Here is a 24,213-nt window from a genome sequence, read left to right as displayed (position 1 = left end):
GCGCATGATCACGCTCTACGATCCGTTTGTTCTGCCTAAGTATTCGTGTAGCTCTGAATTATACTGCTAGTCATGTTTCCTTGTACACAGCATGCAAAATCATGCGCTGCGTGAACGAGACAACAGCTTGCGCGCGGCGTGGTCAGCAGAAATACATATCGCAGGAAAAAAAAAAAAAGCGAGGAGAAAAAAAATTAAGGCATATATGTGACGTATGCGACACGCGATCCTCGAGGTCTGGTATGGGAGAATGCAGGGAAGGAATTTCGCTTGCGAAGGCAGACAGGGCGAGTGGAGAGAGCGTCTTGCTTGGCAGTGGAGCCCGCCTGCTGAAATCATGGGTTCGCGGCACTGAAAGATTTTTATCCCGGCTATTAATTAGCCAATTTGAAAAATTTTTGCAGCAGAATGCTCCCTAGAGGACACGTAACAACTTCCAGCATATAACCAAAATTTGCTACGGGGCCCTTTAAGAGAGGAGGCATAAAAGAAAACTAAAATACAGGATGCCAAACTGGAAGAGGCAAAAGCTGTGGCCTTTTGTCAAGACTCCAGTATGCTGTGGTGCCGAAAGTGTGTTTTGATGCACTGCGGGACATGAGTGACCAAAGTGAGGGCAAGAGCAAGGCAGTGGGAAAAGATATGTCCCCATTTGGTTTGGGTATACACATTGGCTAAGGCTAAGTTTAGGCAACCAAACCAGACTATCCCTTTAATTTAGGCTCTAAACTGTCCTGAACCAAAGTACCAGGCTGTATCTTACCAACAGGCTTTCTTACAAGCATAACTTGAAGAGTTATCGGTATGCAGATTACTCGCAAAATGCTAGGAATGTTTCCTGTAGCTGACACGACAAGAGAAACTGCCTATCCGGGGATTGCCATCACTTCTTTGCTCAACTGTCAAAAATGTCAGCTTTCTGTCAGAATAGCTCAGTGCCAACAATATCGAAACTTGAAGTCTGTATATATCAGAGCACACAGAAGCTGCATACTGCAGGAGTGCGCTGAACTGAGTTGGTTGGTGAGTGTTTAGAAGGGAATCGAACAGTAAAAAGATCGGACTAATGAAGACGACCAATGCTATGCCGATTGTTGCTAGTCAGTGCTGCTTCTGTTGTCTTTACTACGGAAACAACATGCTGTTGGCACTGTGTCTGTTCCTCTTCATTATGTAGAGTATTTTGCAATGTTCGATTCCCTCTAAACACCCACTAACCCATGATGACCAAAGTGGAGAGAATGCTTACATTCGTGTCAAATAAAACACTGCCCTGAAAGTACAAGGGGTGTTTATTTTCAGTGCATGGTTTAACTGAATTTAAAATACACTAATAATAATTTAAAATACAATAATATTCTGCAACGTTCATTGTTCCCTTTAAAGCTTTTAGCATTGGTCTGATATGTGCAAATATGAAATTATGGTCAAGAGCACGAAGAAAAGTATTTGAGGAGGGGAATCTGCTAGGCCACGACAGCATGCATGCGTGGCTCGATAAAGTCACAGTCGGGGGACGAGGAAATGATGGCAAGACACCCGACACATCGGCTGTCGTGCTTCAGTGAAAACTGCGTTTACATGTTGTTCTAAGGACGTTATGCACAAAAATCGTGATATCATCTGACATACTGCCTCTTCAGAGAGCGCGCCGCACCTGTTTTGCCATCTCAGCGAGCCAACTCATGATAGAGGGCACATAGGCGTTGTGCCCAATGCCATGACTTTACTTGGACGCCCGAGTGACCGCTTTTTCAGCTGCTCAATAATTCTTGCTCCGTGGCCAAGAGTAGGAAACAATTTTCAAACAAAGCATCCATACTATGAAACATGGATAGGAAACAGCAACTTCCTATGAGAAGTATATGGACACTCCTATACCACAGAGCACAAAGGTTGAATAAATTTATTTCCACATCAAAGAAATAGAGATACGTGACAAGCATTCACACACAGTGGCTGAATAAGGCACTCCTTATGCAAATGTTCAGAACAGTCATGCCATATACACGATGCCACGGTCATTTTGGGATGACTAGAGATGCCAGCGGTAAAATTAACAGATCACATTACAAAGTGACAAGTCTCGGCAGCACAAAAATGTGCCTGCGAAGCAGATCAGAGTGGCCAGGACCATTTTACCTAAGTTCTGCTAAAAGCATAACAGTAAAACTATAACTCCTCTCACATCAAACAAACTTAAGATCAAGCAGCTCGTATGCGGCTAGCGCTGCACACCACATGAAGCTCAGTAGCTGTACGGCTGTGTCTAGCCAAAGCTAATTATGTCGTGTGTTTTGTCAGGTAACTTACAATGGTACAAACACTGCACACACAATATATTAGAATTTATGCCACTAGTGTTCCATGAAAAGGGCTTTGGTGAAAGGCAAGATTAACCTGTACATTACCATTTACACTTGCACACACACACACACACCACTTTAGAATTGCTCCGAGAAATGCATAAATAATATGTGCAGTAACACCACAATAGTTATTAATAACTAGGCAGAAACAAGGGAGAAAGGAGGACCCCACAGCAGTAGTAACAAAGCAAACAGGTGTGCTTGGCAAAAAATATACATTAAAGCTCTGGTTGCCCTGAAGTCTCTAAAACGCAAGGAAAACTGCGGGGCACAAGAAGGCAGCAAGCTGCTGCAGTTTCCTCTGAAGTGTCAGCCGGGCTGGCCAATAAAAAAAGAAGAAAACTGTCAAACTCTGATATTCGCTGATGGTGCAACCATTATCAATATCCTCTCGGTTGCTATGTGCACAACCATACAAACAACGGCAGGCAGCTGACAAATCTGTCATCACATAATAACCAATCTCCAACTTTTGGAAAGGCAACCCTAAGTAACATGTGCATTTGTAGAGCTGCCTGCAATGCTCAGATACCCACTTCGAGATGGCCTGTCGTTCAGAAAGTCGCCGGGCTCATTCACCGGAATGTAGGTATCATCTGAAAAGCTTCCCAGCAGAAGTTTTCGCTCGCTGAAGTAGTCAGGCTTGCGTTGGACTGTATTCTTCACAGTGTTGCCTGTAAACAGTAAAAATGAATGCACATTGAGTAACAGACTACTTGTGTTAATCTATGTTCTGCTTTTACAGATGTATCAAACTGAATGAGCAGAACAATAACATAACATGTAAAAGGAATGGCCCACTACTGTTGTTGCTGCAGTTTTTCTCAACATTTTATGGCTAGAAATTACACTTATATGTACGTTTCATTCGGTTCAAAGACTAGCTGACAAGTCTGTTCACATTTGATATGCTTTATGAAAACCATAAGATGAAGCGCAGTAGAAGAAGTGGCAAAAGCCCTTCTCCAAGTGAGGACAATAGTTTTTTAACAGTTCTGCAGAATGCAAATCTTTCACAAACTTATGTTTCACAAACATTGATTAGGTCACCTCCTTTTGATAATCATCAACGGCTATCCTTCTCAGTGTTTTGTTCCTACCTATTTACTTCACCAAGTGGGTTCTGAACATGACAGAAGGAACACACGTGTGGCGAGATGCAACAGTGACTAAAGCTCAATTCTCAAACACAATAAATCTTTTCAATTACGAACGATAACAACAGTATTGGGTAATTCCATCACATGGCAGACGTAAAAGGTCTTGCTTTAACAATAGTGGGCAAATGGTGGAACCATGGCTACTAATATTCCGATACACACAATGCACACGATTTTGATACAGATGATTGTAGAGGTTCTTTGGCAGAAAGTTACGGATTAGAGCACTACTTCAGAAAACTGGTGCTGTGACTTGTACACTATTGCAACTCTTTAAAAAAAGAACTGTGCATACAAATGCTGGCATAACAACTCATTCTATGAAGATGTTAGGAAATGCAATTGCATTAAATTTCAGCCCATACAAATATTAACACATGATCCTGACATCGTACATCACCTCTATTTGTTCGTTTCATTAATAAATTTGAAACCTGGAACCTGGCAGAATGGTGCTACCTTCACCTACACGACTTGGTCTACAATGTGTACCTAAAATTGAACTGCACTTTAGTGGCCCTTTAAAGACGTTCAGCAGTGCCTTTTATGAACTTTGAAAATGCCTTTGGTACAAGAGGCCACCACCTCATGCAAGTCCTTCTACAAGAACATTTTGCATCCCCACTTAAGAGCCAAACTGTTGCTCCCAAGTCATCTTGGCTGCTCTAGCTCTCTGCCATTCCTAGCGCTCTGGAACCTGCAGCTCTCTGGCCAGAGAGTGCAATTCCCCACCAGGTGATGTCACTGGCGGAAAGGCCGCATGATGTGGTGCTTTGCTTCTCTCACTTGCATGCCTGATTGACTATAACTAGCTGGAGGTGAGAAATCACTATGTTTGCCAGATCTGTTTTCCCTGTTGCCTTGATTAATAATTCTATTTAAGTTTTTTTTCTTCTATAACTTGTTGTGGCTGCAGCTATATGGAAGCTGACACAAAGTGGTCATGGCTACTAAAGTAAGTTTGTCTGGCTCACTTGTATAAAAAAGGATATCACATTGCTTATAACTTCACAGTAAGAAAATCTCGAAGATATCAACATGAAGAAGCTGATGAAAGAAGGGGTGACTGACAGAGAATGTCTAGGAAACCAAAAGCACTGACACCATATACAAATGAGATGCAGCTGGTGGAAGAAGAGTACATGCTTGGAAAACGAAACAATGATCCAACCAGCTTGCAAAGCTGGCCTAAGTTCAAAGGCCTTTTGTAGCTATCATTTGGGTAGGGAAACAAGGAGTCACCTTGCTTGCATCCCTCTCTGACCATCGATATCAAGGTCAGAAGTTGATATATCTACTAGAAGGGGCAGCTCCTACTGTAAGCTACATGGCTGACTCAGATTGTAAGGCATGGTGCATACTCAAGAGACCATCAGGGCCTATCCCTTCATTAACTACCATATTTACTTGAATATGACGCGCACTTTTTTTCCAATACAACGTCCAAAAGTTGCGTGCGTGTTAGAATCGAGTACGATCTAAATCTGCATTACAACATTGCCATTCACATTTCAAAATGGCCGCCTCGTATGCGCTACGAGTCTAGCTGCCGAAGGTTCCTGCGTAGATTCCCGTTTTCTGCGTTTGCTCTGTCAGCGTGGAAGCACCGGCGGCGAAGACATGTCACACCACAATTAAAAGGAAAGTGATCATGTGTGCGGAGACAGACGGAAATCGGGCCAATCACAGGTGTTCGAGTTCCCGAAACTTCTGTGTGGGACTAGCACAAACACAAGAGCTGTTCTACTCCGGTAGCTGCTTTGTATGGTGCGGCCACACGGCCCCTATCTCGAAATCATCTGCGATGGAGACAGAGTGTACGCATCTAGGTGCACTGCACTGCATTCTTATTGCTTGGCTTGTGTTGAAGTAAGAGGTGCACAAAGGTCAATTCACTCACTCCTGCTACAGTACTTCCTCACTGCAACGCTTTGATAAAAGAGTTTCCGTGGTCACCAAGTGAGACGTGTTCATATTTGCTTGTGCGTGCGTGATGCCATGCTTGTTAATTTAGTTAGTAAGTGAATGTTTAAAAGTTTATACGGCCAATAAAACTACTATCTTTACTTGTCATATAGCTATCTACTAATTTGCTATCGCAATCAATGCCATGTCACCTTTCGGGCGAAACTGTGACTTTTTGTATTTATTGCAACTTTAGTGTACTGGGAGTAAATTTTTGTTTACAAATGAAAGTTGTATTTCTGTATGAAAGAATGAGGTGCACGGTACTGTAAAGGACGTTTGTTTTTTTACGTTATGGCAAACAGATGCACGTTACAATCGAGTAAATATGGTATGCATAAATGCCGACAATGTGGTCTTGCCCAATGAAAACATTGTGTTTTTTGTGAAGATGGTAAGCCTGTGTTATCCTCACAATTATCAGTTGTGACTGGCTCCACTACTACGACAAAACATTGGCCTTTTCCATGCCTTCCTCTGGCTTAAGTCAGAGTTGTCAAATTCCACACGAGGTGCCTTCAGTGGTGACAGATTTTAACATAATACTAATTCTTGACTGTTGAATTCATTCAGTCACCGCTCAAAAACCACCTGCCTCACCCACACAAAACATTCAAACAGCTCTAGCATGTTAGCAATGACATGCCCTACATGACCCTAATGCAATATTATTCCTAAAGATTGTACAGGAAATAGCTGTTGCAGATATCAAACGAGACAATACAAAATTGTATTGGCCGCTGAGTAGTAACACTAGCATCATGGGGAACATGGAACAGGTCTTGATATATTGCTGTAACTTTTATCTCCTACTTGACCTCATTCTTCATGGAGAGGGATGCGAGCATGTGGACAAGACAGAGGTGCAAATCTACAAGTAAGAAGCTGTGATTTGGTGTCTATTCTATTAACGACTTCATAGAGAGCTGTCCCGATTTGCACTTTTCAGTGGACAGTGCTGCCTGGCTGTCGTGTGGGTTGTTTCCCCATGGCTATGCTTGATGGCTGCATACAGAGGCAGCCATCAGCAATGGGCAAGGCCACATTGTCAGCATTTATGCATACCATATTAACTCGATTCTAATGTGCCCTCAATTCTAACGCACATCTGTTTGCCATGTTTCATCATAGTTGTGGAGCCAGTCACAACTGATAATTGTGAGGATAACACAGGCTTACCATCTTCACAAAAAACACAGTGTTTTCATTGGGCAAGGCCACATTGTCGGCACTTGTGCATACCATATTTACTCGATTCTAATGCGCCCTCGATTGTAACTCGCATCTGTTTGCTATGGCGTAAAAAAACAAACGTCCTTTACAGTACCGTGCACCTCATTCTTTCATACAGAAATACAACTTTCATTTGTAAAAACGAAAATTTACTCCCAATACACTAAAGTTGCGATAAATACCTGCCCAGTGCAGCATACGTCCCCTTACAATGTTGTGTGTGTGTGTGGCTCATTCATGGCTCATTCATGTTACTACAGAGGACTGCCATAGTTGTGAACAGTAAACATTGCTTCTGAGATTCCCATCTGGTCTTTCAGCAGAGAAAATGTTTTGGGTGGTGTGACATTCATGCAGACAAAGGACAACTATGAAAGCTTCTTGTAGCCCTTCCTTATAGTGGCATCATGTCTTGTTATTAAGTATAAGCACCCTACCTGCCTTTCTTTTGTGTTCTTCCTGTGAGCAGTGTCACAATATCTTGACTGCAAGTTAATTACTGAAGTCGCATTAGTTACGCTCGTGTGATACTTTTCCGATTTATTTACATACCAGCTCCTAGGTAGCACTGGAGGACAGCGCAAGTGGTTGCTTGTGATGACACATAACGTTGAGCTTTTGTCACTAGTGCCATGCACAGTGCTTAGCTAACCAATATATTTAAAGTCAGTTGAGGAACTCAAACAACGAGAACTAAAGGGGCTTTGCCAATGTGCAACTAGCATGTTCACTTGTTCCCAAGGCCATGTTAATTCCAGCTCTGTAGTTGAGGGAGAAGCGAGAGTGATGTTCACAGTACATCTCACTGCTGTGCTGACTTATTTCAGTACTAATGCATGATGCCTTCACTTGGAAGTTGGTGACAGCAGACAGTTATATCTCTGCATAAGTGCTGGTTAAAGGGTTGCACAGTGGGCAGGTTTAGCCAGCATGTCATACCAACTTCCTCCATGTGTCTGTGATATGCTGTTGTCAACTGGCTACATAGCCTTTCATTGAGGAGTTGGAGCTTAAGCCCTATTTCTCAACTCTGCTGCCCCTTATTATGCTATGTGGCAAACTGGCATTTAAAAAAGAAATACAGTCAACTCTCATTACAATGGACCCTGATAATTCGACAAAAAACCAAAGTTTTATACGAAGTCCGTAATATCCGGAACGCCTCCCTTCCGAAACTTTCGTTGCAATGTCTAACAATGTTATTGCAATGTTACTGCAAAGAGTGAGTGACGAACATCCAAAGTAAAAAATGAACAGAATAAAGTCACAGTTTCGCCCGCAAGGTGAAGCATCGATTGCAATAGCGAATTAGTAGACAGCTATGTTAAGTAAGGATAATAGTTTTATCTTGCTCGATGACTGTGGAAGGTAGCTGTCAAAACGTTGGAGTGAGGAAGCGCGACAGCAGCAGCGAGTGAATTGACCTTTGTACTGTCTCGCTTCAATGCAAACTAAACGTCGAAAGCACAGCACACACGAAGCTACTGGAACTGGGCTCACTTTGTCTACATTGCAGATCGCTTTGAAGATGAGGCCCGCACAAGCACACACTTCATCCGCATTACAGATCGCTTTCAAGATACCGCGGCCACGCAGCCCCGCCGTAAGCAGCAGCTGCCAGAGAGAAACCCCCTCTCCCTTGCCTCTCTCAGTGCCTTGCATGTGAGAGAACACAGCACATTTCTGTCTCGCCTTCTTATCTTACACATGTGATATTGAGCCGCGATCTTCGGCTGACCCTCACAAGCCAGTTGTCAGCCCGTGTCGACACGGCAAAAGTATGTTTTATACACCTGATTAAAAAAAAAAAAATTGCAGCTAGTGTCGTCCACTGCAGCCAATAGTCCGTTGTAGCGCGATCCGGTAAAAGCGAACTTCGTTGCATTAATAAAATAGGTAGAGCAAACTAAGGTTGAAATAAGGTCCATTATATCCGAAAGTTTGTTGTACACAGGTCCATTGTAACGAACGTAGACTGTATTCATCTCGAAATGAAATGCAGAAAGAAGTGACCTCACCAGCAATGGAGTTCACAGGAGCGTTTTAGTTGTCTTTGTTTAGCCATTTCTTAGTCACACAACTTCCATTTCTGTGCTCCAGTTTTCAGAATTGTTCTTGAACTTATGTGCCACGCAGGCATCTCTGTGACATCGTAACTTCACCATGCATCTCTGTGACACACAAGTGTATTAACTGTTGCCATTAACAAATTACTGTATAGCTTCCTCGTGTAAGAGCAGCATGCACTTATCTCGGATCAAGTAAATGCAACAGTCAGGTTTACTCTTGTACATAAGCTAGTATTTGCTGTAGCAGCAGAGTTTCACCACAGTGGGTACTACACAGCCAAGTCCACGCAGACAGGAGACAGCTAGAGAAAGCAGGGACAGAACAGCCTTAGCTTGAGGCGTGTGTGGTACATGCGCCCATCCCAGGTAGAGTAAAGCACATATAGTAGCCTGCCTTACCGCCATGGCTAGCACGGCCTCTCATACATCCTGTGTCAGGTCAGAGGTCCCGCGCGGCCATGAATGAGAGGCAGCAGGGAGTAGCCCGCCTTACCGACATGTCTAATATGGTCAGACACGTCCTGCGTCACGTCGGACACGTCCCACATGGCCATGAACGACAGGCAGCAGGGAATGGGCCGCGCGTGTGGGTCCACGTACGGGACATGTGAGAAGGCAAAGTAGTGGGCAACCGCGGCCACAAACATCTCTATGCAGATCAGGAAGTCCTGAAAGGAGTGCGCAAACAAAAGAGCTTCTTGTTACTTTTGCCCATCATCCCCAGTACAAGCACAATGTATTTCTGTGTGCAGCACACAAGCGCAGCACACTCACTCAATGTATTCTAACTGTATTTACCTATTATTCTAAATGTATTTACCCAAATCTAATAAGTACTTTTTCCAAGGAAAATGGGCCAAGAACTTACTGGACAATAAAATCCAATCCAAAACCAACACTGCAGCCATGGCATTAGAAGAGGCCTACAGTAAAAGCCAAGATCTATGGCACTGTTATCACAAGATAGCGACAGAGAACATTTTTGTGTAGGCTGGTGGTGATGACATGCTGCTTTCCTTACAAAGCCTCATACAACAGAAAAGCTGTTTTAGATGTTAAGCTAGCAGCAACAGAACTATGTCAAATGTTTTTTATGTTCCGGAGATGTATGTATCTTTGGATGAATTGACAAGGTAGTTAGTTGAGGTGTGAGACACAGTCCCATTTGTGATGGTTGCATAGAGTTGTTTTAGGAATACACAATATTTAACACAACGAATGGAAAGGAAGATGACATGTTGTGGTCCATTGAGCACAGTAATTAGCTGACTGAGAGGGATGTCAATGAACATTACATGCAAATGAATTTCCACACTGTGAAAGAAAATCATGTACTTTTTTTATGATTTCACCAATCATGCACACTTTTTGTGTTAAAAAAAAATCAGGTGCACATAAGATTTGGGCTCCACATTATTTTTTTACTTTCAACACACAAAAAACTTGGTGTGCATTAGATTCAAGCAAATATGGCAATCATTGCGATGCCTACATGTGCAACAAAACCCATTGCCAAAACATTGCCCTTGAGACTGTTCTGCAGATGTGGCCGATCAGGGAATGCTACGTGCAATTGAATTATCATGACCAGTGGCCGGCGCATTTCAACAAAATGATAATTACATTACTCTCGAAAAACTGTGCTGCGGCTCAATGCTTTTATATGTGCCATATTCACACAGTATTTATTTAATTATAATACATACTTTCAAGGCCTGTAGGCACTAGTGAAAAGAGTGGTAATACAGTTGAACCCACTTATAACAATAGTCAAGTGCCACGAAAATATTATTGTTATAACTGATAATTGTTATAACCAGGTTGCATGAAAACAAAAAATTCAAAATGGCAGATGGTGTAGCTGTTGCGAGAAAACTTTAATAGCGGGGAGGCTAGTTCTTCCCCTCACCACCTTCCTCCATCTGGCTTCTGATTGTGTTGACTCATTTAACTGTTCAACTCTGCTTCCTACACGCTCTGATCGCATGTTGTTAACAAGCCGTGGCTGCCGGCGTTCAAGAATGGCACTGCTATAACTGCAAAGAGGGGTCACGGGCAGCAAGTGACATACGAGCTCCGCCGAGCATCGCCTTGGTGGCGCCACAAGGCACCCTGTAAAAAATGCGGGAAGGTTACCGCGGCAGCATCTCGGCTTGAGAAATCCAGAAGAAATGCTGGGACTTGATCGGCACAAGCATCTCACCATGTACTTCCCCCTATCTTGCCCAAGAAAAACTGCATGTCTGTCAGCCTTGCTTGTTTTATGCGAAGCTTGCTGACATCCTTCTCCAAGGCATCCTGGTGCCCCATGTAGTGAAGCAGAAAGTCCCTCGCGAAAACAAGGCCATGAGGGACTGAATCATCTACAGGACTTTCTGCATGCTGTTGAGGCAGCATGCCCTACAGCGTCAGCGCTGCCGTCGTGGCCATAACTGTCACTATCCCATGCAAGCACATTCACGATGATCGCCTCATCTGTTAGATGAGGACGGCATCAAATGCCTTGCGTATATCCACTGTGACAACGGCTCGTGGGTGCACTGAATTGCAGTCGAGGACGTCCTGTTTGAGGCGGGCTAGCACATATTGTGTTGATAGCCCACGGCGAAATCCATACAGTGTAGGAGACAAGAGGTCGCGATCTTTATGGTACCACATCAAGCGTGTGTTGACCATGCTCTCCATTACTTTACAGACACACGAGGTCAAAGAGATCGGACGGAGGTTGGATAAGGTATGTGGTGGTTTACCAGGCTTAGGAATGGGCTTAACCACCCAAAACTTCCAAGTGGAGGGCAGTATCCCGGTATCCCAGACTCGATTAAATTCTTCGAGAAGAGCGTGCTTGTGCTCAAGGGGCAGATTGCGTAGATGAGCCACACCCACCTCATCAACCCCTGGAGCACTATGTACGTTAGCACGCTGCAAGGCATGCTCCAGCTCGATCATGGTGAAGGGGCTGTTAAGTGGTTCACTATCTTCAGCATGTGCATCCTTCTGGTATGTGGTGTTGATGGGGTGAGACGTCTGTGGGAAAAACACTTCAGCGGCCTGTTCGGCAAGTTCCTGAGTGCTGATGCCTTCGCGGAGGGCCACAAGAGCCGCGCCATTGTTGGTCTTGCGCTGGCCGAGAAGAGAGCGCAGGATGGCCCAAACCTTGGACGTGTGAGTCTGTCCATCGATGGATTCGCAAATTCCCATCCAGCGGTCTGACGCGAGCATAGTCGTATATTCTTCGATCAAACACTGTATTTTGCGCAACCATGCTTTTTGGTGAGCAGTGCGACCAGACCGCCTGTACTGGGCGAGAATACGGTGCCTTCTATTCCATAAGGTAAGCAGATGTCTATCAGGCTCTCGGTGGTCAGAGGGAACCCGTAAGTGTTTGGTGGCTCTTCGCTTCGCTATGCATAGCTGTGATACCAGATGGTCAATGTTCTTGGCTGGAGACTGCTGCTGCAGTAACTCGCGGTATTTGTGCCAGTGTGTTATGTGGCTTAGCCGTGTAGTGGCGTGTGGCTTCATCTTTGGATTGGCATGGCCTGCGCGAAAGCGTATGAGGATCGGAAAGTGGTCGCTCCCCATGCAATCGTCCAGCACCTCCCATCGAAAAAGCTGCGGACGAGTACTCCAGGTAAGATCTGGTGATGTGTCTGCTTGGTGAACACAGCCTCGTGTGTGCTTGAGGCATGTTGAGGAGTGGCAGCCCATACTCCGAGGTATCTTACATGATGCGCCGACCGTGCAGGCTGCATTTGTTGTATCCCCAGGCGATGTGCTGAGCGTTAAAGTCCCCGCACAACAATATGGTGTCTTGCGGATATATCTTCTTAAAGTGGGAGGTGAAGCTGAGATCAACAAGTGCCCTAGTTGCCTTATTCCTTGTGTTCTCGGGAACCACATAGACACAAAAGATGAGCATTGTACGCTGTGATGAGACTTCAAACCGCCTCACCCGCTTCGTCTCAAACTGACCCTGTTCACCAGCATGTGTACACAGACTCCCAGGCTGCCCATCGGGCATGTGCTAATGTTATTTACACAGATCCCGTACTGCAGAAGATCCGGCACCAGGCACGCCTGCTCCGCGAATGCGGTCACGATGTTACCATCCACTGGGTCCCTGCGCACTGCGGTATCCCCAGAAAAGAGAAGGCTCATAGACTGGCGCGCGCTCATCTCTCTACCACGCTAGCCAGGGCCTCCGATACTCATCCTCTCCTAGCTGCCACACCTGAGGTAGCAGACCCGATGGCAGACAAGCATGCGATCAAACAATGACGTGCCGCCTACCTCATAACAGTGGGCAATCCACTCTCTATACCGTCGCTTCCACCGAAGGTATTCCCACGGCGAGAGTCAGTCTTGCTTCGGAGAATTCAGACAGGCACCCTCCTTACTCCTCACTTGTTGAACCGTTTCCACAGGGGTGGCACACCACCACCCATAAGTGGGTTCTGTTCCATGTGCACATGTCGTGCTGATCTCAACCACCTTTGTTGGGAGTGACCCCTCTACATCCCACCAAGGCTTCGTGCCATGGCCACCATACAGCGGGGACCCTGGCCTTCTTCTCTCCGGACTTGGGCTTGCCCGGATACCACGTCTCTGGACCATGCCATCGAGCTCTGGCGAGCACTGCTGTTGTTTTTTCAGGACCCGGCGGCACCACTCGTTGGCGATCGGCTCTGCGACAGCCACAAGCATCATGCGGCCCCCACTTAGCTGCCTCCAGGACGTTCGTTAATAAAATGGAGGCAGCCTTACCCTTCCCCTTTTGTAATAACACCCTTCCCCTTTCCACCGCAGCATCTTCTGTGCATTTTATTGTGGAATAAACGTGGTTTCATTCATTCATTACTCATCTGCTAGAAGCACTTTGTTTCCAAATCTATGCAGTGCGCTTTCTTTTCACCGGCAAGTCAAACAAGGTTGAGAAATGACGTGGTTAGGAACGACTTCAACACAACAAACAAAGACAAGCACGAGTGACTTAATCCATTAGCAGAATTTCGCAGAATGAGGGCCACAGAATAAAGAACCAACTGTGAGGGCCCAGCCATAGATCTGGAAGCAGCGCTGGCAGTGCAGTTGGCGCGGTTCATTTGTGTTTCTGAGGGTGGCACGGCGCATAGCTATGGGTGCAGCCCATTCATGTTCAGAGGGGTGGAAAGGTGACGGGAGACGTGCGCGTAAGGCTGGAGTGCATCTCTCATGGTGAGAAGAGCGTGGTGGCAGTTGTGGTGGCGGGTGATCGTGCAGCGGCTTGCATTTCCCTTTTTCTTATTTCTTTTCAGACATTTTGTATTCCATTGCCTTTCAGCACGGACACTCCGCAGCCAGACTTCATCGTTATAACAGATAATGTGGCATGGGGACATTGTAGTAAGCGAGTTATTTTCTCATAAAAAGCATACAAAAAGTGATGGTGCAGCAGCTTTTCATTGTTATAGCTGATATATTGTTAAAACCAGTATCGTTATAAGTGGGTTCGACTGTAAATCAAAAAGTGAAGACAAATGTGTGGACATTAGAGTTTTAGAATAGGGGCCCCAAACGTTTTTTTTGGGGCCCCAAAGAAATAGCGTCGAAGCCACTGCGCATGCGCAAGGCGCAAACTCCGTTTGGGTTTTGCGTTGGGAATGCTATTTCACCGATTTAGCGGGAGCCCAAATAGCGGTCCCAAAAGCTTTGCGTCGGCAAACATGGCTTCACCCATCGAAGCGACGGCTCTAACCTAGCACAAAACTCGGTTCGATTCGCGGTAACGCGTGAGGTTCGCAAGCTAGGAGAAGTGACTGCGGTTATCGCTTTCTCTCAACTAGCGTGTGTTATGAAGATTGACTCATTAGACGCTGCTGATTTTGAATTCGATTGTGGATTTTATGGTTCGTAGGCCTAACACGGCTAAGCTTGGCTGGTGAAGGCTAGTAAAGTTGGTTTGCTCAAAACTAAGCGCAACTAATTGTTTGCTGCTTACAGAATAACCTCTAAATCGTAATTAAACGCGAATACACGCAAGTCAAAATTATTATTCCTATCATAAAATGGTATATTTTATTTAATTATTTCCAATAGCTTTTCTTTGACGCCGTAGTGGCGCTGTCAGCACAAGACGCTATCCGCAAACGTAAAACCCTATTCTAAAACTCTTCAGTCCTACGTGCCCCAACGCTAACACCCGCAAAGCTCTCTGGGGCCCCAAACTATTGGGGCCCCTATTCTAAAACTCCCTATTATAATAGTACATAGCTTAAAGAACAGGCAGCCACATCAACTGATGTACAAAGAAAGGCTGCATGGCATAACTTACATGTTTGTAAATATATTCATTAAAGTAGACAGGATTCCTGATACACTTGAACACTTACACATAGTGAGCTCGGTGATGTCATACTTTGCCTAGCATTGGCCTTTTTTTATTCATTCATTTGCGGCAACAGTAATAAGGACAGTATAACTTTTCTTGCCTCCCCTTATTGTTTCACTGCAACAGCATCTGTGACTTAGAAGATGGGGCAATCGCGGCCACTTGTGCATTTGTTCGTCACATTTTAGTTCAGCCATGACCCGACGTAATGGAAGCAAAGCTATTTGACCTTGAATTAAACTAATGATTGTGCATTTTCATGCCAGAAATCTAGCCACTACATAACAAGTGCTTTCCATACACAGATAATGTCACAGCATACAGCTGTGGACAGCGTTGATTGAGACACAGTGCCCGAAACATTGGTACTTGTGCACCGTGCCATGCTCTTTCTACACTCCAATAGCATTTGAATTGCTTTGTCAGTGCTGCATAAGGGACGTAAGAGTTCATGAAGCAAATCCATGGTGCTCTTAGGCCATATGTAATATCGCATATCAATGTGATACTACAGAAGTTAGGTGTGATAACGGGAATTCTGAACTGAAATTGCTACTTAATTCCGAAGTCAATAAAATTGATCTATAATGCCCTCTTCGCTTCGTATCTAAACTACTGTCATGCGATCTGGGGGATTACTACGCAATCGAACTTCGCGCGACTATTAGTAATGCAAAAAAGAGTTTAGAGAATAATTGAGAATGTGCCAATGTGGCATTCTACTGTGGAGCTCTTTAAGAAATTCTGAATAATTGGAGCACAAGACACATATGAATATAGATTGTTGCGTGAATATCGCCTTAACTATGACTGTCATAATTCTCTCTTCTTGGAGTTAGTAGATCTCCATCTGAAGGAAGCGTTATGTACGGTAATACAAGAACAACAGAAATATGGAATGTTCCATATTGTTGCACTGGCTACAGTCAGCAAATGCTTCTTAACAAACTTCCATGTCTACTAAATGACTATAATGAAAAACAAATCGATATTCGCAAAGTAAAATTGTTTGACTTGTACACATTTATCTTAGCCTACCATTGACCTCTAGAGCAGTTTATGATTTTATTTAATTATATTGTTTTAATGCCACTATTACTACACTTATGTTGTTATGAAATGTTGTGCTGCCATTTGATGCTGAGGCGAAGCGACGTATGTTAACGCATGATGCCTTATGTAGGGCAGTGACTAGTGATGTGTTTAATTTTAAGGTTTTGTCAAAGTGCATGACAATGTTGTGTTTAATGTGATGGTTTTGCGAAAGTGGATGACCATATGAATAAAATGTATGTGTCTCTGATGCTGTCTTTGCCAGTATGGGGGCGAAGGACTCCCTCAAGCCATCCTTGAACGGCTTTTCCCTTCGCCTCCCATCACATGTATGTGAGATAAACCAATAAAGAATCAATCAGTCAATGAATCAATATCCCTTGCACCAAAAAACACATCATCATCATCATGAAGGAAATGCAAAAGAAAACAACAAGAAAAAGAAAAGTGCCAGAAATGAAGGCAAGTCATCTCTTGGAAGGCTCACTAATGGGCATGTCATGCATGTCCTGCTTGCACATGGCTGGCACAATGGTTACAAATGGCCTGCTGCTTTTAAGCTAGCTGCATACTTCTCTAGATTGTCGAGGAGTCTCAAAATTGTCCAGGTATTCCTAGGAGCCCTATTCGGGTAGCTCCAGTGCTACATGAATAGAGCTCCAAGGATTCTCCCCTCGAGGTCATATGGGATTCTCTAAATGTAACAAGGAGTTGGGGGCTCACATTTGCTATTCAGAGCAATTAAATCCAAACAATAAACAAACAACTCAAATTTGTTTTTGTTTTTTCTAGTTTTCTGCTCCTACACACACCTATATTCAAAAGTACAAGGTAGTAGTATATACACCCGTGAGCAAAGGTATATGAACCACAGGGCCGCTGAAAACTGGATTTCTTTGTAATTAACACATATAAACAGAAACCGAAGATTACACTAGAAAATTCGTAATGCCAAGTTTAGATTGCAGTCTTTCATTTGAAGCTGCATTAACTGACAGAGAAAACTAGTTTTATCACGCAATCCCTGGTCCGTATACTTTTGCTCACGGGTGTACGTAGAACAGGATGGAAACATGGATGCCAGCCTTAATGTTATTTTCAGAAAATACCATGTTATATCTTCATAAAGCATCACTGATACCAATGCTGGTGGAATTTCCACCAATCACAGCCATGGATAAACCCATTTGCAGAAAGAGTTTAATTAGCAAATTATAGTGAGCTCAGACTGGTTACTTTTCATAAATATTTTGAGGGCATGGACGACCTAGTATTGCACACTGTGGTTAAGGGATTAGCTTGGAAGGTTACTAGATGCCCAGTTTTTTTCTTGTGTTACAACCTAGATGATTTTTAGACATGCTGTTCCACTGAGATTGAAAACTAAAAAAGATTGCTATACCTAGTTACCTTGCTGAAAGGCACGATGCTTACCTGAAGACCTCTGTTCACATCACCAGCAGTTCCTTTTTCACTAAAGAAGGAGGGGGACACTATGCCCGTGTAAATCAACAGTGAGATGATCACTGATTGGCTGAAAAAGTAAAACAACTGTTTTTATATCTTATAGGAATACAGAAAACAAAAAGAGTTAGAGCTAATCCAATCACATTAAGACTCTATCTCTGCATTTCAACAAAAGCTTACATTTTACTCTATGCATGTCGTGTTTCTTAACTACTAAAAGGGGCCAACCATGATCACTGGCAGAGCTACGAGCAGTCAAGCAGCACATGAATATACTGGTAAATTCCTGTTAGGGTGAATGTAAAGGGACACTGAAGATCTTTGTCTTACCATGAGTCATCTTGACAGAGGTGAACAGAATCTACACGAAGCTAAACAAATGTTGCTGAACTCTTCAGTTCAAAAGAGAACTTATCTGAACAAGATTTATCTCAAACGAAGTTATCGCATACACTTCAAACTTACACAAGTAAAACACTGAGCTAGCTTCAAAAAGCATTCTAAACCTTTGAACATTATTTTTGTGTTTGAATGTGAGAGTAAACAAACATGATTTGCTTCGAGCTAAATTTATGTCACGTGAACCTTCATAATTATTTTTTTTTTCTTCATGTCCGTGTGATCTGAACGAGAGAACACTAAGCACTGTATAGTACCTTTTTAGCTGCATTACTAGATGTACATGATGAGTAGCATAAACCTTGCAAGGTGTTGCTGCACATTTTAATACTTTCATTACACAAAGCAGTATATAACTACAGGAAGTCTTACTTACAAGAAAGAAAAAAAGACGACCGCTTTGATGCACAGAAATTTCGGTATTGGTGACATTGGTGTCAGTTCAGTCCTATAGGCCTTGTAAAACAAGACTAGGCTGTACATAGCAATCTGTGAAAAAACAGTGCATGCAGGTTGAAAGGATGATATCAGCACAAAACAGCCCACATGATGAACAAAAAGGAAGTGCCTACTGTATGATTTAACCTCCTGAGACTCTCTGTATTGCATGTTGGCTTCAACCATTTTCAAAGTTAATTTGCAACTGTTTACGTAAAATATTCGCACCGAATATGAAGTCAGATGCCTGAGGAAGTATACGTAAGTGGTCTGGTCACATTCTTGCAGCCAGCTTTTGAGAAAATTGACGCCAATTTAACGAAGGCCGTTGTGTTGTCACAAATGATGAAAAGCCACCATAAAATGTGTTTCAAATACTGTGAAATGACCATGAAAACCCAGGATGTGGAGCAAACATGGCAACCACAACACGATGTTGCATCCTCACCTCTCTGTTTGTGCAAACAAAAGCAGTTGTTATCATATCATAAACAAGCATAATCGCTTTGTCCATGTACGTGGAGGTCCTGCTTCTGGCATCTGAGACATTTAAATAAAGATTGGTTTTACCTGTTCGTTACATACGATTCAGTAATAAGAACAGACTTGCAAAGCAATTATGACTTTGAGTTGCCTTCAGTTCTTTGAAGGTTAAGTTAAAATTAAAAATTAAATTGTGGGGTTTTATGTGCCAAATGTACATGGTGATTTAAAGCAACCGGTAACAAATGTTAGGACACATGCTACAGAGAAGAAAAAGAAATGAGTAAGGAAGCTTATGCTTACAAACTGCGATATGTTGTTTATAACCACGATATATGGGTACGCATATCCGAAATCAAACTTTCCTTCTCCATATTTTCCAAACATTTCAGTTACGCTGCAAAAAAAGAGAAATGAGACACAGAGACAAAAAGGAAAAAATTTTGAGGATGCTGCAATGCACATGAAAAATCTTTCAAAATATTATGAAAAAGGTTAAGAACTCACAGGGCCAATGCTGTTGTGATTGGTCTGATTACTGTGTACTGAAGAATACCATGTCGACAGGAATTGATAAAGCGCCTAAAAGAAAATAACACAAGCTCTGGTTTACCAGAGAAACATGTGCAAATGGGTGTTGCTCTGTAAACATCACAATTCACAACTGCTAAATTAGCATGAATCCTATTTTCATGCATGCAGCAGTAACATCATATGAGAAAATGAGCACCAAAAGCCTACAGCCAAGCTTTAACAGCAGCTTTTCAAAAAAATTTTGAAGAGGCAGATTCCTTTACAAAGGGGTAAGAACATGATTTGCTTGATGGCACAAGTACCAGTGAACAAATGCAGTTTAGACACATTTAAGTACACCGATGCGTGCCGCAGCAGCTCATTCCTCAGCACCAAGTCACTGGTAAGATCTATGGCTACTGTGGCTGCATGTTGGCAGGCATGGAATCTAAAAACAGTCGTGAGCTTAGAAATCCAAGATTGGTTTGCATTTGCCCATTTGTAATGTTACTGAAGAGTTGATAAGCTTTGTGGCGATAACAGTAAATTGCTTCACAGTAGGCTGTTATCAAGTACTGAAGCAGTGAAGCACACATGAAAATTGTTATTTCTGTAGCTCAACAACTTACAGTGAGGCAATTTGCTGTCAATGATCAACCAGGGAAATTTGTCCGTGAGTAAAATGCTTCACGGTTGCAGCCCCAGGGGCAAAAATGATTTTGGGTCTTTCCAAATTGTAGTGCATCTCATATTTGAGGTATTGCTTTAAAGATAATAGTATTGTGCTTTAGTTGAAGATTAAAAAGCTCCAAGTGGTCCAAATTAATCCGTAACCCCTACACTATGACATCCCTCACAACCCACTATGCAGTTTCAATATGTTTAACCCCCATTAATTAATTCCACCATTCAATCAACTTAGAGACACCGATAGCAAGAAGCAGTTAGTCCTGAACACAAATGTTTTTATGCCTTCTAAACAGTGAAAAACATAGAAGAAAGCATGCTGCACATGAGAAGGCTGACTTACAAGCCACCAGGGCAGGGCCGGAGAAAGCAGAGTGGGAAAATGTGCTTTACAGATGGCCTGTGCTCATCTGGAGATATTTCCATTTCCAGCTCTCGGTGCAGAAAATTCAACAGGAACACCATGAAGTTGTATATCACATAGGCTTCGTAGCACTCCCTAATTGTGTCAAGGTATATTCCAGTCTTTGGCCATGTCAGAGCAAGCCACTGCGGTAGAGACAAGAACGGGAAAATGCAATGATGCATCACAGTGCCACTATTTCTTCCTTAGTAGTGACTGTACTTACGCAGTTGAGCGAATAGATTGGTACCATCCATAGGATTCTGCAAGCAAAAATCAGCACCATGAGAACTACTATGTTACTTCACTGCTGAAATTTATTTCAGAGAATATAAATATTAAAGGAAGCAAGCTTAAAGCAAAAGTCCACTTATTTTCACTACATTAACAAAAGGTTGATATCCCTCCACCAGGCATTAAATTTTTTAGGTATGATGTAAAACGTTTAGGACATATTGGCCACAAAAACACATTGCAATTATCTTAGCCACTACTTTATTCTCTCAAAGATAAGCACCCCTCGTTTGCTTTCATGCCAAAGATGATCACTGCAAGATAGGTAATTTATATGCATAGCAGCTAAAGAGAGATGTTACAATGTATAAGCAACAAATAATACTTTCACTTAGAGGACCTTTAAATTACGTAGTCCAACACCATTTCAAAAGCTAGAAAAAGTTCAAATTTATTGGGTAACTTATGTGCCATCACTGCATTCTGTCATGGTCACTGGTTACTTGACATGGAGTTCTTCAAGGCATTGCCTGCGCTGATGCCCTCGCTGCTATCATAACAAATTGTTTTATGAAAATGAGTCGTTTAAATTTGCTACACTTTCCAAAACAGCAAATATGCCACTATACTGGCTTGAATGCTGACAGCCACTTGAATAAACATGACTGATTTGCATTAACACATTTTTCCGTCTTCCTTCTTGAGAATGACATGGGAGCACAGGTTCGAAAATGTTTACATTTTAGAAAATAGCGTTTATTTATCTTTTCCAGAAAAAACATGGTACACACTTGTACCACTAACTCCATAAGCAGCAATATTTTACTGAACTGTAGCACTCACTGACTCATGCCCACAAAACAAATTCACTTTTTGTCATAACTTAAAAGTTTTACAATAATTCATATGTGTAACTGAATCAAACACATTTAACACAAGGAGGCCAGAGGCATGCTTCTCCAGCCAACCTCTCAGCCTTCCCTCTCATTAACCTTTCTTCTCTCTCCCTTGATAGAAGTGTGTTGTTCTGTCAATAAAGTTTATAGTTGTTAGGTAGCCAACTGGACGTACTTCTGTCTTTTCTTCTTTAACTCTTTTGTGCACACATTTCGAGCTTGTGAAAAAAACAAGTATGATTTACAGCGTCAAACCTCATAATTGGTATTCTGGTAAAACACATTGCTGGGATAGTTGGTGCATTGTATTTAAGAAAAAACCCAGCCGTCCCACCCCCCCCCTTCCAAAAAAAAAAACGCACACAGGAAACATACAAAAAGACAGGAAAGAGGCTGGATTACCAACTGTGGAAAAGAGGACCAGAAACAGCTGGTATTCTAGCCTCTTTCCTGTCTTCTTGTATGCTTCCTGTGTGCATCATTCTTTTTGCTGGGTTTTTCCTTAAAAAAAATCATAATTGGGTGTCTGTTCCAAAGCTTCTCTGAAGATGGTGTACAGTGCACCATGATTGCAACGTGATGAACAGGCCACATAACAGCCAGCACTTCTTGCACCAATGGAGGGGGGACCAAATGCAGCGACATTGCATCACAATGGCTCTGGCTTTCATCACATATTACAATGCATCATATCAGTGTCTCCAGTGCCTACCGGTGGCCCAAAAAGTGCCAGCCGCCATAAGCTCCGAGCATCGCATTTCAAACACCAGGCACTGTACATTACATATACAGCGCTGACCACGGTAAAAGGGCACACCTAATTTGTATTCCAATGGATGCTGCCCCAAGGTTTTTTTCAACACTATGAGAAAGACTCGACCAATATGATTTCTTTTATATCTACTATATGAAAGATTATTCTGCATGCCGTCACGCAAATTTCAAGCTGCTATCAGTGCCAGAATACAAATGAGGGATTCACCTTAGAAAAGTAAACGATACTGCATGTGATCATTACCACAGGGAATTGTCACTTGTTTACTTGCTGCATTGACGTAGAATGCAAGATATAAATGCGGTATATATAAGGATAGATTACAACATGAAAAACAAAACAGGCCTATACTAGCACCACTCTTTGACTGCAGCTGCCTGAACAGCATCACAGTGGTACACACTTGTACCACTGTGCCGCAAAGGCTGCTGTGTGCTTAAGACAATGTTTGTCGCTTGGCTATGCAGATGTTCAGTGTTTGCTAGCAAACTCACCAGCAGGTGGATGTTATCCTAGTATGTTGCGATGTAAACTACTTTTGGGAGAGAAACAAGTCGCTTGAACAGCAAGATTGCCACATAAATGTGGTAAGCACATTCCGAAGGAAATGCCACACCAGACCTCAGAATTCAATACGCCTCGTTTAAAAAAGTTATTATAGCCGATGTAACGAAAGTAGAGGCACAGATAAATTGACGCGGAGCATAGTAGCACTGTAGCAGATATTTCCTTTACTGTGCCATCTCGGACCGATGAACGTTTTATAAGAGCTAAAAAGTTCAGTCTCAATGTTTACATTCAGCGGGTGCAGTGGGGGTGAACAGTTAATTTCATAAAACCTGGAAGCGAGACTATTGAAGCTACGGTGGAAGCTAGTGAGAAAGGTCGGGAGCCATGAAGACGATGTAAACACGACACCCGCCCACACTGGTTTAATTCATCAAACAAGAAACGGCGCACCTACCTAATTATGTGTTTCTGAAGGTGCGGCTTCGTGTAGTTTAGTATGTGCTGGATTATTTCCCAGAAAGTAATGGGAAGGGTCAAGAGAACAAAAACGCCGCTGCTGAACCAGGCCTGAACGTCTGCACTGGCACCTTTGTTCATCAGCTGGACGCTGATAAGTGGCACCACGACGAGGATCACAAGCCCGTAGGCCAGGGCTACGACGAACTGTATCCACAGTTTCCATCTTGAGAGGCACCACGAAAGGGGCATGGCGTTCTCCTCTTACGTTTTGCACGATATAAACAAAATGTTATCACTAGGTAGATCTGAGTCGTCAGAATGACGCATAACTGGCAACACCACCCAAACGCGACGACTGAGTCACACGTTAGCTCGCGGCCTGCAATCTACAAGTCGTACTGACCACACAAGCCACTCTTCTGTTCACAATCAAGTGAGGATTTATCACACAAACCATCACTAACAATTACAGACAAATATTCTTAGCAGCATCGGCGCTGAAATACGTAAGGCAAAAGAGCAACGAACAGCGCACAGCTGCAAGCCCACCGCCATTATCGCGTCTGTGCGTTGCATAGCAGAGAAATGAGAGAGACCTGCAGTGAGCTATGATAGACTGAATCAAATTTTCTCATACCCAGAATTTTCTTAAATATATTGCACTAAACGTCCCGCTTTAACGTAAGGTGTTGCCTAAGATGAACCCGAAGTATGTAAACTGCTTCGAAAC

General features: G+C 43.1%; 1 protein-coding gene across 2 annotated transcripts; it reads right to left on the bottom strand.

Annotated features, from left to right (window-relative positions):
- Positions 1-1,888: 1,888 nt before the first annotated feature.
- Positions 1,889-24,074, bottom strand: LOC142579255 (transmembrane protein 184C). 2 transcript variants are annotated; one of them, XM_075689277.1, is made up of 9 exons: positions 23,479-24,073; positions 20,836-20,872; positions 20,550-20,755; positions 19,514-19,588; positions 19,310-19,403; positions 18,462-18,574; positions 17,654-17,753; positions 9,290-9,464; positions 1,889-3,043 (listed from the first exon to the last, which is right to left on the bottom strand). In XM_075689277.1, exons 1-9 carry the CDS (start codon positions 23,730-23,732, stop codon positions 2,856-2,858), a joined length of 1,242 nt encoding a protein of 413 aa, XP_075545392.1. In that variant the 5' UTR covers positions 23,733-24,073; the 3' UTR covers positions 1,889-2,855. The 2 variants fall into 2 exon arrangements, with proteins under 2 accessions (XP_075545392.1, XP_075545393.1); XM_075689278.1 differs by having other exon boundaries at positions 2,905-3,043; positions 9,196-9,464; positions 23,479-24,074.
- Between the last annotated feature and the right edge of the window lie 139 nt (positions 24,075-24,213).

This window comes from Dermacentor variabilis, chromosome 4, assembly GCF_050947875.1.
Source record: "Dermacentor variabilis isolate Ectoservices chromosome 4, ASM5094787v1, whole genome shotgun sequence".
Lineage (NCBI taxonomy): Eukaryota > Metazoa > Arthropoda > Arachnida > Ixodida > Ixodidae > Dermacentor > Dermacentor variabilis.
This window is presented reverse-complemented; position numbering and strand designations above follow the sequence as displayed.

What these genes read in the sequence shown, in the direction of transcription:
- LOC142579255 (XM_075689277.1), bottom strand. Translation starts at nt 23,732, where the DNA reads ATGCCCCTTTCGTGGTGCCTCTCAAGATGGAAACTGTGGATACAGTTC. An exon ending in TAAACAACATATCGCAGTTT is followed by an intron (nt 18,575 to 19,309) that starts GTAAGCATAAGC and finishes GTTTTTTCACAG; the next exon opens with ATTGCTATGTACAGCCTAGT. An exon ending in TGACCATATTAGACATGTCG is followed by an intron (nt 3,044 to 9,289) that starts GTAAGGCGGGCT and finishes TACTGTTTACAG; the next exon opens with GCAACACTGTGAAGAATACA.